Source organism: Oncorhynchus tshawytscha, linkage group LG07 (genome assembly GCF_018296145.1).
Source record: "Oncorhynchus tshawytscha isolate Ot180627B linkage group LG07, Otsh_v2.0, whole genome shotgun sequence".
Taxonomy (NCBI): domain Eukaryota; kingdom Metazoa; phylum Chordata; class Actinopteri; order Salmoniformes; family Salmonidae; genus Oncorhynchus; species Oncorhynchus tshawytscha.
Genome location: NC_056435.1, coordinates 47,427,096 through 47,440,150, shown reverse-complemented (window position 1 = coordinate 47,440,150; position 13,055 = coordinate 47,427,096). Strand labels below are relative to the sequence as shown.

Below are 13,055 nucleotides of genomic sequence, written 5' to 3'. Positions count from 1 at the left end.
TTGTTCAGTGAAATCATCCCATGTGAAGAGTCAACTCATCTAATTAAAGTTATATTCGTAACTAAATCTTTTTTTTTTCTATTGGAAGGATTTAATCATTTGCAATTATGTCTACTTATGATAATGTAAAAAGTGTATGTTTCTGTCTCCATATGACATGGTAAATATATCCAGTGCAAAAAAACATCTACATTTAAATGGTATTAATATTAATTTGCGTATATTCCCGTTAATTTCCACCTCTAATTATTCCCCAGAATGTGCAACCCTACTCTAGACTGATTTACTGCAGGCCCTGGCCCTGTTCCTTACTTACTATATAGGCTACAGTACCTACTCAAGTGTGTGGTTGAGTTTTATACATGTGAGATACTATAAAATGTTGTGTTTGGATTACAGTAATCACTATTGTTATGATCTCCCTCCCCGTACTGGAATGCATCAGATGAGATGTATTTAATCTGAGGCACACTTCCATTCCACTGTTTGGTATGGCACTGCTTGGTGTGTTCTAGTGTGGGCCTTGGCCAATAAATACTTTATTATTCATTCTGGATTCACAATACTGTGTGTGTGTGTGTGTGTGTGTATGTATGTATGTATGTGTGTGTGTGTGTGCGTGCGCTCAGGAACTCGTACGTGAGGCTCAGACACCTATGCACCAACACATGGGTCCACAGCACCAACCACCCCATCGACAAGGAGGAGGAGAAACCTGTCATGCTACGCGTGAGTGACCGCTCAGCCAGCCATTAAGACTAGTCAGTTTGTGAGACCTTATCAATAGTCTGTCTAACCCAATCTTTAACTCCTGTACATTATGATTGGTCTGTCCCAGATAATCAGTCCAACCCAAACATTACTCAATAATATCATAATACCCTTAGAATAGTTTAGATAGACAATTTATCTGATGACCAGGTGAACTATTAAATACTATTCTATTTGTGAGTTTACTGATGAGAAATAATTAAATTTTACCATCCAAATTCATGCTTCACTGTTGTTATTTTAAGATTGGCACGTCTGCACTGAAAGAAGACAAAGAGGCTTTTGCCATCGTACCTGTTTCGCCCGCCGAAGTCAGAGACCTGGACTTTGCCAACGATGCCAGTAAAGTGTTGGCCTCCATTGCAGGCAAACTGGAGAAGGGCACCATCACTCAGAACGAGAGAAGGTACATAGCAGTAATTTTGGTGCTCTCTGCATTCTTTACCTCTTCAATGTTGGCACCAAACCCTTACCAAAATGTAATGTCCTTGGAACTCGTGGTATCAACATTAAGGATTCTAAATCTCAAATAAAATTAGCTGTATTCTGGATGTTTATGGTTGTGCCTCTTCCTGTGTATGACTTCCTGTTCCTGTGTGTCGTCCAGGGCGGTGACCAAGCTTCTGGAGGACCTGGTGTTCTTTGTGGTGGACATCCCCAACAATGGCCAGGATGTTCTGGAGATCATGGTCAACAAGCCCAACAGAGAGAGACAGAAACTCATGAGGGAACAGAACATCCTCAAACAGGTAGAGGACCATGTCATTCATAAGGGACAACCAGAACTTCCACAGACTGAAGGGGTGAATAAAGGCTCAGGACAGTTACTTGATTCCTTTTCAATGTGGATACATTTTGGAGCAAGCTCCTTTGTCTACTATTAACCTATATAACGAACTTTGTCATCCTTCACCAAACATTTTTTTCAACAAATATATTTTCTTAACCTGATGGAACATCATCCAACTGATGGAATTTTGTGTTCAGATCTTCAAGTTACTGCAGGCTCCATTCACAGACAGCGGGGATGGGCCCATGCTGCGATTGGAGGAGCTGGCCGACCAGCGCCACACACCCTTCAGACACATCTGTCGCCTGTGTTACCGCGTGTTACGCCACTCTCAACAGGACTACCGCAAGAACCAGGTACAGCAACGTGGTAACGGTCAAGGCCTACTGGTCTGATCCTCCCAAAGCCAGACAAGGCACATGACTGGTCTGGTCACAAAACAACCACTACCCCAACCTTATCCCTAGCCCCTTAACCTAACCCCAACCCTTTCGATGTTTGCTGATCTGAAGATACTAGATAAGGTTAAGGAATATGATTGAAGTTCCCCTTAGTTCATTGGAGGTCTAGGTGGAGTCATCACCATTTGGCTTCTATACACAGCACTTGTGCAATTAGCCTAAATACTGTCTGATGGCACTTAAAGGAATACTTTGGGAGTTTGGCAAAAGAGTAAGATCAACTCATGGATAACAGTTGTATGTCTCTGCATCCAGTATGATGGAAGTTAGAGGTAGTTTCATGAGCCGATGCAAACTAGCATTAGCACAATGACTGGAATTCTATGCTACACTACATGACCAAAAGTATGTGGACACCTCATTCCAACATCTCATTCCAAAATCATGGGAATTAATATGGAGGTGGTCCCCCTTTGCTGCTATAACAGCCTCCACTCTTCTGGTTAGGCTTTCCACTAGATGTTGGAACATTGCTGCGGGGACTTGCTTCCATTCAGCCACGAGCATTAGTGAGGTTGGGCACTGATGTTTGGCGATTAGGCCTGGCTTGCAGTCGGTGTTCCAATTCATCCCAAAGGTGTTCGATGGGGTTGATGTCAGGGCTCTGTGCAGGCCAGCCAAGTTCTTCCACACCAATCTTGACAAACCATTTCTGTATGGACCTTGCTTTGTGCACGGCGCATTGTCATGCTTAAACAGGAAAGTGACTTCCCCCAAACTGTTGCCGCAAAGTTGAAAGCACAGAATGGACCACAATGTCACTGTACGCTGTAGCATTAAGATTTCCCTTCACTGGAACTAATAGGCCTAGACAAAATCATGAAAACAGCCCCAGACCATTATTCCTCCTCCACCAAACCTTTACAGTTGGCACTATGCATTGGGGCAGGTAGCGTTGTCCTGCCATTCACCAAACTCAGATTCGTCCGTCGGACTGCCCAATGGTGATTCATCAATCCAGAGAACGTGTTTCCACTGCTTCAGAGGCCAATGTTGGCAAGCTTTACACCATTCCAGACAACGCTTGGCATTGCACATGGTGATCTTAGGCTTGTGTGCGGTTTCACAATAGCAGCACTTACATTTGCCCGGGGCAGCTCTAGTAGGGCAGAAATTTGACGAACTGACTTGTTGGAACGGGGGCATCCTATGACAGGGCAACGTTGAAAGTCACTGAGCTCTTCAGTAAGACTAATCTACTGCCAATGTTTGTCTAAGGAGATTGCATGGCTGTGTGCTCTATTTTATATACCTGTCAGCAACGGGTGTGGCTGAAATAGCCGAATCCACTAATTTGAAGGGGTGTCCTGCAAGCAGTCACCATAGACTTCCAGTCAATGTGCAAACCTTAGTTTTACAATTACACTAACACTAGTTAGCAACTTCCTTCAAACTGCACGCAGAGACATAAAGACTGTGTCCACAAGTTAATCGGACTCTGGGGAAGTACAGTTGAAGTCGGAAGTTTACATACACCTTAGCCAAATACATTTAAACTCAGTTTTTCACAATTCCTGACATTTAATCCTAGTAACAATTCCCTGTCTTAGGTCAGTTAGGATCACCACTTTATTTTAAGAATGTGAAATGTCAGAATAATAATAGAGAGAATTATTTATTTCAGCTTTTATTTCTTTCATCACATTCCCAGTGGGTCAGAAGTTTCCATACACTCAATTAGTATTTGGTAGCATTGCCTTTAAATTATTTAACTTGGGTCAAACGTTTCGGGTAACCTTCCACAAGCTTCGCACAATAAGTTGGGTGAATTTTGGCCCATTCCTTCTGACAGAGCTGGTGTAACTGAGTTATGTTTGTAGGCCTTTTTGCTCCCACACGCTTTATCAGTTATGCCCACAAATGTTCTATGGGATTGAGGTCAGGGCTTTGTGATGGCTACTCCAATACCTTGACTTTGTTGTCTTTAAGCCATTTTGCCACAGCTTTTGAAGTATACTTCGGGTCATTGTCCATTTGGAAGACCCATTTGCGACTAAGCTTTAACTTCCTGACTGATGTCTTGAGATGTTGCTTCAATATATCCGCATTATTTTCCTACCTCATGATGCCATCTATTTTGTGAAGTGCACCAGTCCCTCCTGCAGCAAAGCACGCCCACAACATGATGCTGCCAACCCCGTGCTTTACAGTTGGGATGGTGTTCTTCGGCTTGCAAGCCTCCCCCTTTTTCCTCCTAACATAACTATGGTCATTATGGCCAAACAGTTATATTTTTGTTTCATCAGACCAGAGGACATTTCTCCAAAAAGTACGATCTTTGTCCACATGTGCAGTTGCAAACCGTAGACTGGCTTTTTTATGGTGGTTTTGGAGCAGTGACTTCTTCCTTGCTGAGCGGCCGTTCAGGTTATGTCGATACAGGACTCGTTTTACTGTGGATATAGATACTTTTGTACCTGTTTCCTCCAGCATCTTCACAAGGTCCTTTGCTGTTGTTCTGGGATTGATTTGCACTTTTCGTACACCAAAGTACGTTCATCTATAGGAGACAGAACAAGTCTCCTTCCTGAGCGGTATGACAGCTGCGTGGTCCCATGGTGTTTATAATTGCATACTATTGTTTGTACAGATGAACGTGGTACCTTCAGGCTTTTGGAAATTGCTCCCAAAGATGAACCAGACTTGTGGAGATCTACCATTTTTTTTCCTGAGGTCTTGGCTGATTTCTTTGATTTTCCCATGATGTCAAGCAAAGAGGCACTGAGTTTAAAGGTAGGCCTTGAAATACATCCACAGGTATACCTCCAATTGACTCAACTGATGTCAATTAGCCTATCAGAAGCTTCTAAAGTCATGACATTATTTTCTGGAATTTTCCAAGCTGTTTAAATGCACAGTCAACTTAGTGTATGTACAGTGGGGCAAATAAGTATTTAGTCAGCCACCAATTGTGCAAGTTCTCCCACTTAAAAAGATGAGAGAGGCCTGTAATTTTCATCATAGGTACACTTCAACTATGACAGACAAAATGAGGAAAAAATATCCAGAAAAACACATTGTAGGATTTTTAATGAATTTATTTGCAAATTATGGTGGAAAATAAGTATTTGGTCACCTACAAACAAGCAAGATATCTGGCTCTCACAGACCTGTAACTTCTTTAAGAGGCTCCTCTGTCCTCCACTCGTTACCTGTATTAATGGCACCTGTTTGAACTTGTTATCAGTATAAAAGACACCTGTCCACCACCTCAAACAATCACACTCCAAACTCCACTGTGGCCAAGACCAAAGAGCTGTCTAAGGACACCAGAAACAAAATTGTAGACCTGTACCGGGCTGGGAAGACTGAATCTGCAATAGGTAAGCAGCTTGGTTTGAAGAAATCAACTGTGGGAGCAATTATTAGGAAATGGAAGACATACAAGACCACTGATAATCTCCCTCGATCTTGGGCTCCACGCAAGATCTCACCCCATGGGGTCAAAATGATCACAAGACCAGTGAGCAAAAATCCCAGAACCACACGGGGGGACCTAGTGAATGACCTGCAGAGAGCTGGGACCAAAGTAACAAAGCCTACCATCAGTAACACACTACGCTGCCAGGGACTCAAATCCTGCAGTGCAGACGTGTCCCCCTGCTTAAGCCAGTACATGTCCAGGCCGTCTGAAGTTTGCTAGAGAGCATTTGGATGATCCAGAAGAAGATTGGGAGAATGTCATATGGTCAGAAGAAACCAAAATATAACTTTTTGGTAAAAACTCAACTCGCCGTGTTTGGAGGACAAAGAATGCTGAGTTGAATCCAAAGAACACCATACCTACTGTGAAGCATGGGGGTGCAAACATCATGCTTTGGGGCTGTTTTTCTGCAAAGGGACCAGGACGACTGATCTGTGTAAAGGGAAGAATGAATGGGGCCATGTTTCGTGAGATTTTGAGTGAAAACCTCCTTCCATCCTTAAGGGTATTGAAGATGAAAAGTGGCTGGGTCTTTCAGCATGACAATGATCCCAAACACACCGTCCGGGCAACGGAGTGGCTTCGTAAGAAGCATTTCAAGGTCCTGGAGTGGCCTAGCCAGTCTCCAGATCTCAACCCCATAGAAAATCTTTGGAGGGAGTTGAAAGTCCGTGTTGCCCAGCAACAGCCCCAAAACATCACTGCTCTAGAGGAGATCTGCATGGATTAATGGGCCAAAATACCAGCAACAGTGTGTGAAAAATTTGTGAAGACTTACAGAGAACGTTTGACCTCTGTCATTGCCAACAAAGGGTATATAACAAAGTATTGAGAAACTTTTGTTACAGGCCTCATCTTTTTACGTGGGAGAACTTGCACAATTGGTGGCTGACTAAATACTTTTTTGCCCCAATGTATACTTCTGACCCACTGGAATTGTGATATAGTGAATTATACAGTGCCTTGCGAAAGTATTCGGCCCCCTTGAACTTTGCAACCTTTTGCCACATTTCAGGCTTCAAACATAAAGATATAAAACTGTATTTTTTTGTGAAGAATCAACAACAAGTGGGACACAATCATGAAGTGGAACGACATTTATTGGATATTGCAAAACTGATAGAGACATACCCCAAGCGACTTACAGCTGTAATCGCAGCAAAAGGTGGCGCTACAAAGTATTAACTTAAGGGGGCTGAATAATTTTGCACGCCCAATTTTTCAGTTTTTAATTTGTTAAAAAAGTTTGAAATATCCAATAAATGTCGTTCCACTTCATGATTGTGTCCCACTTGTTGTTGATTCTTCACAAAAAATACAGTTTTATCTTTATGACCATGCCATTCAAAGAGAGCTGTAATTGAATGTGGTGTTCAGTCAGTGTGTCAACTATACTCACATTCTGCCTTCATCAAACTTTCAACTACCCCAGCCCTCCCTCCCAGGGTGCAAGACACACACCCCCGCTCTCAGACACAGACACACGATCGCACTCCTAGAAAAATAACTTGCATTGTCCATATACACTCAGACAGACACAGAAGGATGTCTCGCTGCTCCCACTTTCACATACTGTGTAATTTTTTGGAATGGTGGCTGAATTCAGCTGGAGGAAGGCTGCCTGATGTCTGTGGAAAGGCTCTGTTCTCTGTCTCAGATGAATGCTGGAGGCCTTTGATACTGCCGCACTTATACTGTCTCCATTAGCAGGGACCGTCATTCTCTATGTAGTCTAATGACAACTGGTCAGTCCAGTTGAACAATTCCAGGAAAATTGGGAAATTACCCATGGGAGAATTGTAAGGTAATCTGTGGAATTTACGTGGGGATTCTTAGATTTGATCTTACAAATTACTTTACTTTCTACATTAAATTAATTGTTGAAGTAATGAGTGGGAAAGTTAAGTCAGGAATACTGAGACAACAATGTGAAAGGGGGATATCGTGTCAGTTGTACAACTGAATGCATTCAACTGAAATGTGTCTTCCACATTTAACCCAACCCCTCTGAATCAGAGAGGTGTGGGGGGCTGCTATAATCAACATCCACATCTTCAGCGCTCGGGGAACAGTGGGTTAACTGCCTTGCTCAGGGGCAGAACGACAGATTTTTACCTTGTCAGCTCGGGGATTCGATCCAGCAACCTTTCGGTTACTGGTCCAACGCTCTAATCACTAGGCTACCTGCCGCATAGTCGTAGTGAACTAGTAGCAAGCTGGATCACACTATGAACACATTGTCATTAAAACTCTAAATCTAAGTGGCTAACCATTCAACAGAGTTTACATTATTTGATTGACCTGATTCACAATTTTTTATCTGACCTCATGGCATCAATGTAACATTTGCTATTTAGTAGACACTTTTATCCAATGAGTGCATAGATTTTCGTATGTTTGGACCCAGCAGAAATCTGACCCTCAACCCCTAGCGGTGCTTGTGCCATGCGCTTACTAACTGAGCCACACAGGACCACAATCCCAATGTTGGGATAATGTTTTACTAAGATCAGGGGCTGTGTTTGTCCAATAGGAGTACATAGCCAAGCAGTTTCGCTTCATGCAGAAGCAGATCGGTTATGATGTTCTAGCTGAAGACACTATCACAGCCCTGCTCCACAACAACCGCAAGCTGCTGGAGAAGCACATCACTGCTGCAGAGATAGACACCTTCGTCAGCCTCGTCAGGAAGAACCGGGAGCCCAGGTGTGTGTGTGTTTGTGTGTTTGTGTGTGTGTGTGTGTGTGTGTGTGTGTGTGTGTGTGTGTGTGTGTGTGTGTGTGTGAACAGTACCGGCCAATAGTTTGGACACACCTATTCATTCAAGGTTTTTTTTTATTTTTTACTATTTTCTACATTGTAGAATAATAGTGAAGACATCAACACTATGAAATAACGCATATGGAATCATGTAGTAAACAAAAAAAAGTGTTAAACAAATCGAATATATTTTATATTTGAGATTCTTCAAAGTAGCCACACATACTAAGGGCTAACATCCGGCGCCAACAGAGATTGCCACATCGCTTCGCGTTCCTAGGAAACTATGCAGTATTGTTTTTTTTTACCTGTTATTTCTTACATTGTTACCCCAGGAAATCTTAAGTTTTATTACATACAGTTCTCTTCGATCATAATCACAGTCGTGTACACCCCCCCAAGCAGACACATGGACGGCCCTGAACGAACTTCATTTGACTCTATGTAAACTGGAAACCACATATCCTGAGGATGCATTTATTGTAGCTGTGGATTTTAACAAGGCTAATCTGAAAACAAGGCTCCGTAAATTTTATCAGCATAGCGATTGCGCGACCCGGGCTGGCAAAACCCTGGATCACAACTCCATTTTGTTGCTCCCAGCCTATAGACCGAAATTAAAACAGGAAGCACCCGTGTTCAGGTCTGTTCAACGCTGGACCGACCAATCGGATTCTACGCTTCAAGATTGCTTCGATCATGTGGACTGGGATATGTTCCACATAGCGTCGAACAACAACAATGATGAATACGCCGATTCGGTGAGCGAGTTATTAGCAAGTGCATCGGTGATGTTGTACCCACAGCGTATTTTAAAATATTCCCCAACCAGAAACCGTGGATTGATGGCAGCATTCGCGCAAAGCTGAAAGCGGGAACCACTGCTTTTAATCAGGGCAAGGTGCCCGGAAACATGACCGAATACAAACAGTGTAGCTATTCACTCCGCAAGGCAATCAAACAAGCTAAGCGTCAGTATAGAGACTAAGTGGAGTGGCAATTCAACGGCTCAGACACGTGAGATGTAGCAGGGTCTACAATCAATCACGGACTACAAAAGAAAACCAGCCCCGTCGCGGACCACGATGTCTTGCTCCCAGACAAACTAAACAACTTCTTTGCTCTCTTTGAAGACAATACAGTGCCACTGACATGGCCCGCTACCAAAACCTGCGATCTCTCCTTCACTGCAGCCGACGTGAGTAAAACATTTAAAAGTGTTAACCCTCGCAAGGCTGCAGGCCCAGGCGGCATCCCCAGCCGCGCCCTCAGAGCATGTGTAGACCAGTTGGCTGGTGTGTTTACGGACATATTCAATCAATCCTTATCCCAGTCTGCTGTTCCCACATGCTTCAAGAGGGCCACCATTGTTCCTGTTCCCAAGAAAGCTAAGGTAACTGAGCTAAATGACTACCGCCCCGTAGCACTCACTTCCATCATCATGAAGTGCTTTGAGAGACTAGTCAAGGACCATATCACCTCCACCCTACCTGACACCCTAGACCCACTCCAATTTGCTTTACCGCCCCAATAGGTCCACAGACGACGCAATCGCCATCACACTGCACACTGCCTTAACCCATCTGGACAAGAGGAATACCTATGTATGAATGCTGTTCATCGACTACAGCTCAGCATTTACCACTATAGTACCCTCCAAACTCGTCATTAAGCTCTGGACCCTGGGTCTCGACCCGCCCTGTGCAACTGGGTCCTGGACTTCCTGACGGGCCGCCCCCAGGTGGTGAGCGTAGGTAACAACATCTCTACTCCGCTGATCCTCAACGCATGCACGTCTCCAACTCAATCATCAAGTTTGCAGACAACACTACAGTGGTAGGAAGGCTTGATTACCAACAACAACGAGACGGCCTACATGGAGGAGGTGAGGGCCCTCGGAGTGTGGTGTCAGGAAAATAACCTCACACTCAATGTCGGCTTGTCATCAAAAACACTCACAAACTTTTACAGATGCACAATCGAGAGCATCCTGTTGGGTTGTATCACCGCCTGGTACGGCAACTGCTCCGCCCACAACCGTAAGGCTCTCTAGAGGGTAGTGAGGTCTGTACACCGCATCACCAGGTGCAAACTACCTGCCCTCCAGGACACCTACACCAACCGATGTCACAGGAAGGCCAAAAAGATCACCAAGGACAACAACCACCCGAGCCACTGCCTGTTCATTACACTATCATCCAGAAGGCGAGGTCAGTACAGGTGCATCAAAGCGGGGACCGAGAGACTGAAAAACAGCTTCTATCTCAATGCCATCAGACTGTTGAACAGCCATCACTAACATTGAGTGGCTGCTGCCAACATACTGACTCAACTCTAGCCATTTTAATAATGGAAAAATTTATGTAATAAATGTATCACTAGTCACTTTAAACAATGCCACTTTATATAATGTTTACATACCCTACATTACTTATCTCATATGTGTATATACTGTCCTCTATACCATCTACTGCATATTGCCTATGCCGTTCAGCCATCACTCATTCATATATTTCTATGTACATTGTTCATTGTTCATTCCTTTACACTTGTGTGTATAAGGTAGTTGTTGTGAAATTGTTAGGTTAGATTACTTGTTAGATATTACTGCATGGTCGGAACTAGAAGTACAAGCATTTCGCTACACTCGCATTAACATCTGCTAACCATGTGTATGTGACAAATAAAATTTGATTTGAAGGAGAGTGTTACATCAAATGACCTGGCCTTCACAATCACCCGACCTCAACCCAATTGAGGTGGTTTGGGATGAGTTGGACTCTTGCAGAGTGAATGAAAAGCAGCCAACAAGTGCTCAGCATATGTGGGAGCTCCTTCAAGACTGTCAGAAAAGCATTCCAGGTGAAGCTGGTTGAGAGAATGCCAAGAGTGTCCTAAGCTGTCATCAAGGCAGAATCTCAAATATAAAATATTTACCTCTTATTTTTTTGCTTACTACATGATTCCATATGTGTTATTTCATAGTTTTGATGTCTTCACTGTTATTCTACAATGTAGAAATAAAGAAACCCATTTGCCCGTTATTATATGTGATCACTGTGCATGCTCACATGTTTGTGTGTGCAGTACATGTTTTTGGTACAGATTTTAAGGTGTTCATTTGCATGTCTTGATATCGGTCTGTATGCTCTTTATAGCCAGATATATTCATGTGTTCTATGTAATTGAATTGAAGACATCAAGGTAGTAAAACACAGGAGTATGTTTTAAGCTGCTTAAGGTCAGATGGTATGTTTTCCTGTGTCATCTAATTGTGGTCAAGTTAAGCTTTTGAGGAATTTTTTATTGGAGACTAATCATAGGTCTATAGAAACGTGTTTATGTGTACATGTGAATGTCTTTGTCCATTGAATGATCTGTGTGTGTCTTCCAGGTTCCTGGACTACCTGTCTGACTTGTGTGTGTCTATGAACAAGTCTATCCCTGTAACCCAGGAGCTCATCTGTAACGCAGTCCTGGACCCCACCAACGGAGACATCCTCATAGAGACTAAGTACGCCTCCTCGCCTCTCCATTCCTCTCCTCTTTTCCTTCGAGGAATCAATCAATACCTTATAGAAACATATTTTCTAAACATTTAACAATATCCAGTTGTTGTTGTTCTCTAGTCTATCACAGGTTGTTCTAGTATGGCAGATAAAGAGCTCGATATTCAGTGTAGTACTTCTCTCTTTAGTGAAGTGTGTTCAGTTGGATCTCTTTCAGTTGTACAGATCAAGTTGCTCAACGTGACAATATGATGGAGTGTTTGCTCCTGGAGCACCCACACGGTGACCTTGAGCTCTACAGAAAAAATGAGTCCTCATGGTTGTCCTAATGGACATGCCTAACTACAGTGCCTTCAGAAAGTATTCACACCCCTTGACTTTTTCCACATTACCATGACACATGCAGCACAGGGTGGTCCAGCCTGCGCACACAACCAGATTTATGGTTAATAATATATGGTATGGTCATTTACAATATATAGTGCCTTCAGAAAAGGCACATTTTGATGTGTTACGGCCTGAATTTAAAATGAATTAAATTTAGATGTTTTTTTGTAGCTGGCCTACACACAATACCCCATAATGTCAAAGTGGAATGTTTTTCAAAATGTTTACAAATTAATTAAAACAGCTGAAATGTCTTGAGTCCATAAGTATTCGACCCCTTTGTTATGGCAAGCCTAAATAAGTTCAAGAGTAAAAATATGCTTAACAAGTCACATAACAAATTAAATTGACTCACATGATTTTTGAATGACTACCTCAGCTCTATCCCACACACAATTATCTGTAATGTCCCTCAGTCGAGCAGTGAAATTCAACCACAAAGACCAGGGAGGGTTTCCAATGCCTAACAAAGAAGGGCACCTATTGGTAGATGGGTAAAAAGAAAAAAAGCAGACATTGAATATCCCTTTGAGCCTGGTGAAGTTATTAATTACACCTTGGATTGTTTATCAATAGACCCAGTCACTACAAAGATCAATACACCCAGTCCTTCCTAACTCAGTTGCCGGAGAGGAAGGAAACAACTCAGGGATTTCACCATGAGGCCAGTGGTGACTTTAAAATAATTATAGAGTTTATTGGCTGTGATAGGAGAAATGTGAGGATGGATCAACATTGTAGTTACTCCACATTACTATCCTAATTGACAGAGTGAAAATAAGGAAGCCTGCATAGAATAAAACATATTCTAAAACATGATTCCTGTTTACAACAAGGCGCTAAAGTAATATTGCAAAAAAAAAAGCAAAAAATTGGTAAAGCAATCTCCTGAATAGAAAATGTTATGTTTGGGGCAAATCATATACAGCACATTACTGAGTACCACTCCATAT

The 13,055-nt window shown here is 42.8% G+C and overlaps 1 protein-coding gene across 3 annotated transcripts in view; it reads left to right on the top strand.

Annotated features, from left to right (window-relative positions):
* LOC112255286 (inositol 1,4,5-trisphosphate receptor type 1-like) overlaps window positions 1–13,055 on the top strand; it is a 181,213-nt gene that overhangs the window by 43,036 nt on the left and 125,122 nt on the right. For all 3 annotated transcript variants that reach the window (XM_042324501.1, XM_042324500.1, XM_042324499.1), the window contains exons 13-18: window positions 630–729; window positions 1,017–1,177; window positions 1,379–1,520; window positions 1,759–1,917; window positions 7,980–8,152; window positions 11,601–11,720. In XM_042324501.1, coding sequence (XP_042180435.1) covers window positions 630–729; window positions 1,017–1,177; window positions 1,379–1,520; window positions 1,759–1,917; window positions 7,980–8,152; window positions 11,601–11,720 — 855 coding nt within the window. The remainder of the gene's footprint in view (window positions 1–629; window positions 730–1,016; window positions 1,178–1,378; window positions 1,521–1,758; window positions 1,918–7,979; window positions 8,153–11,600; window positions 11,721–13,055) is intronic.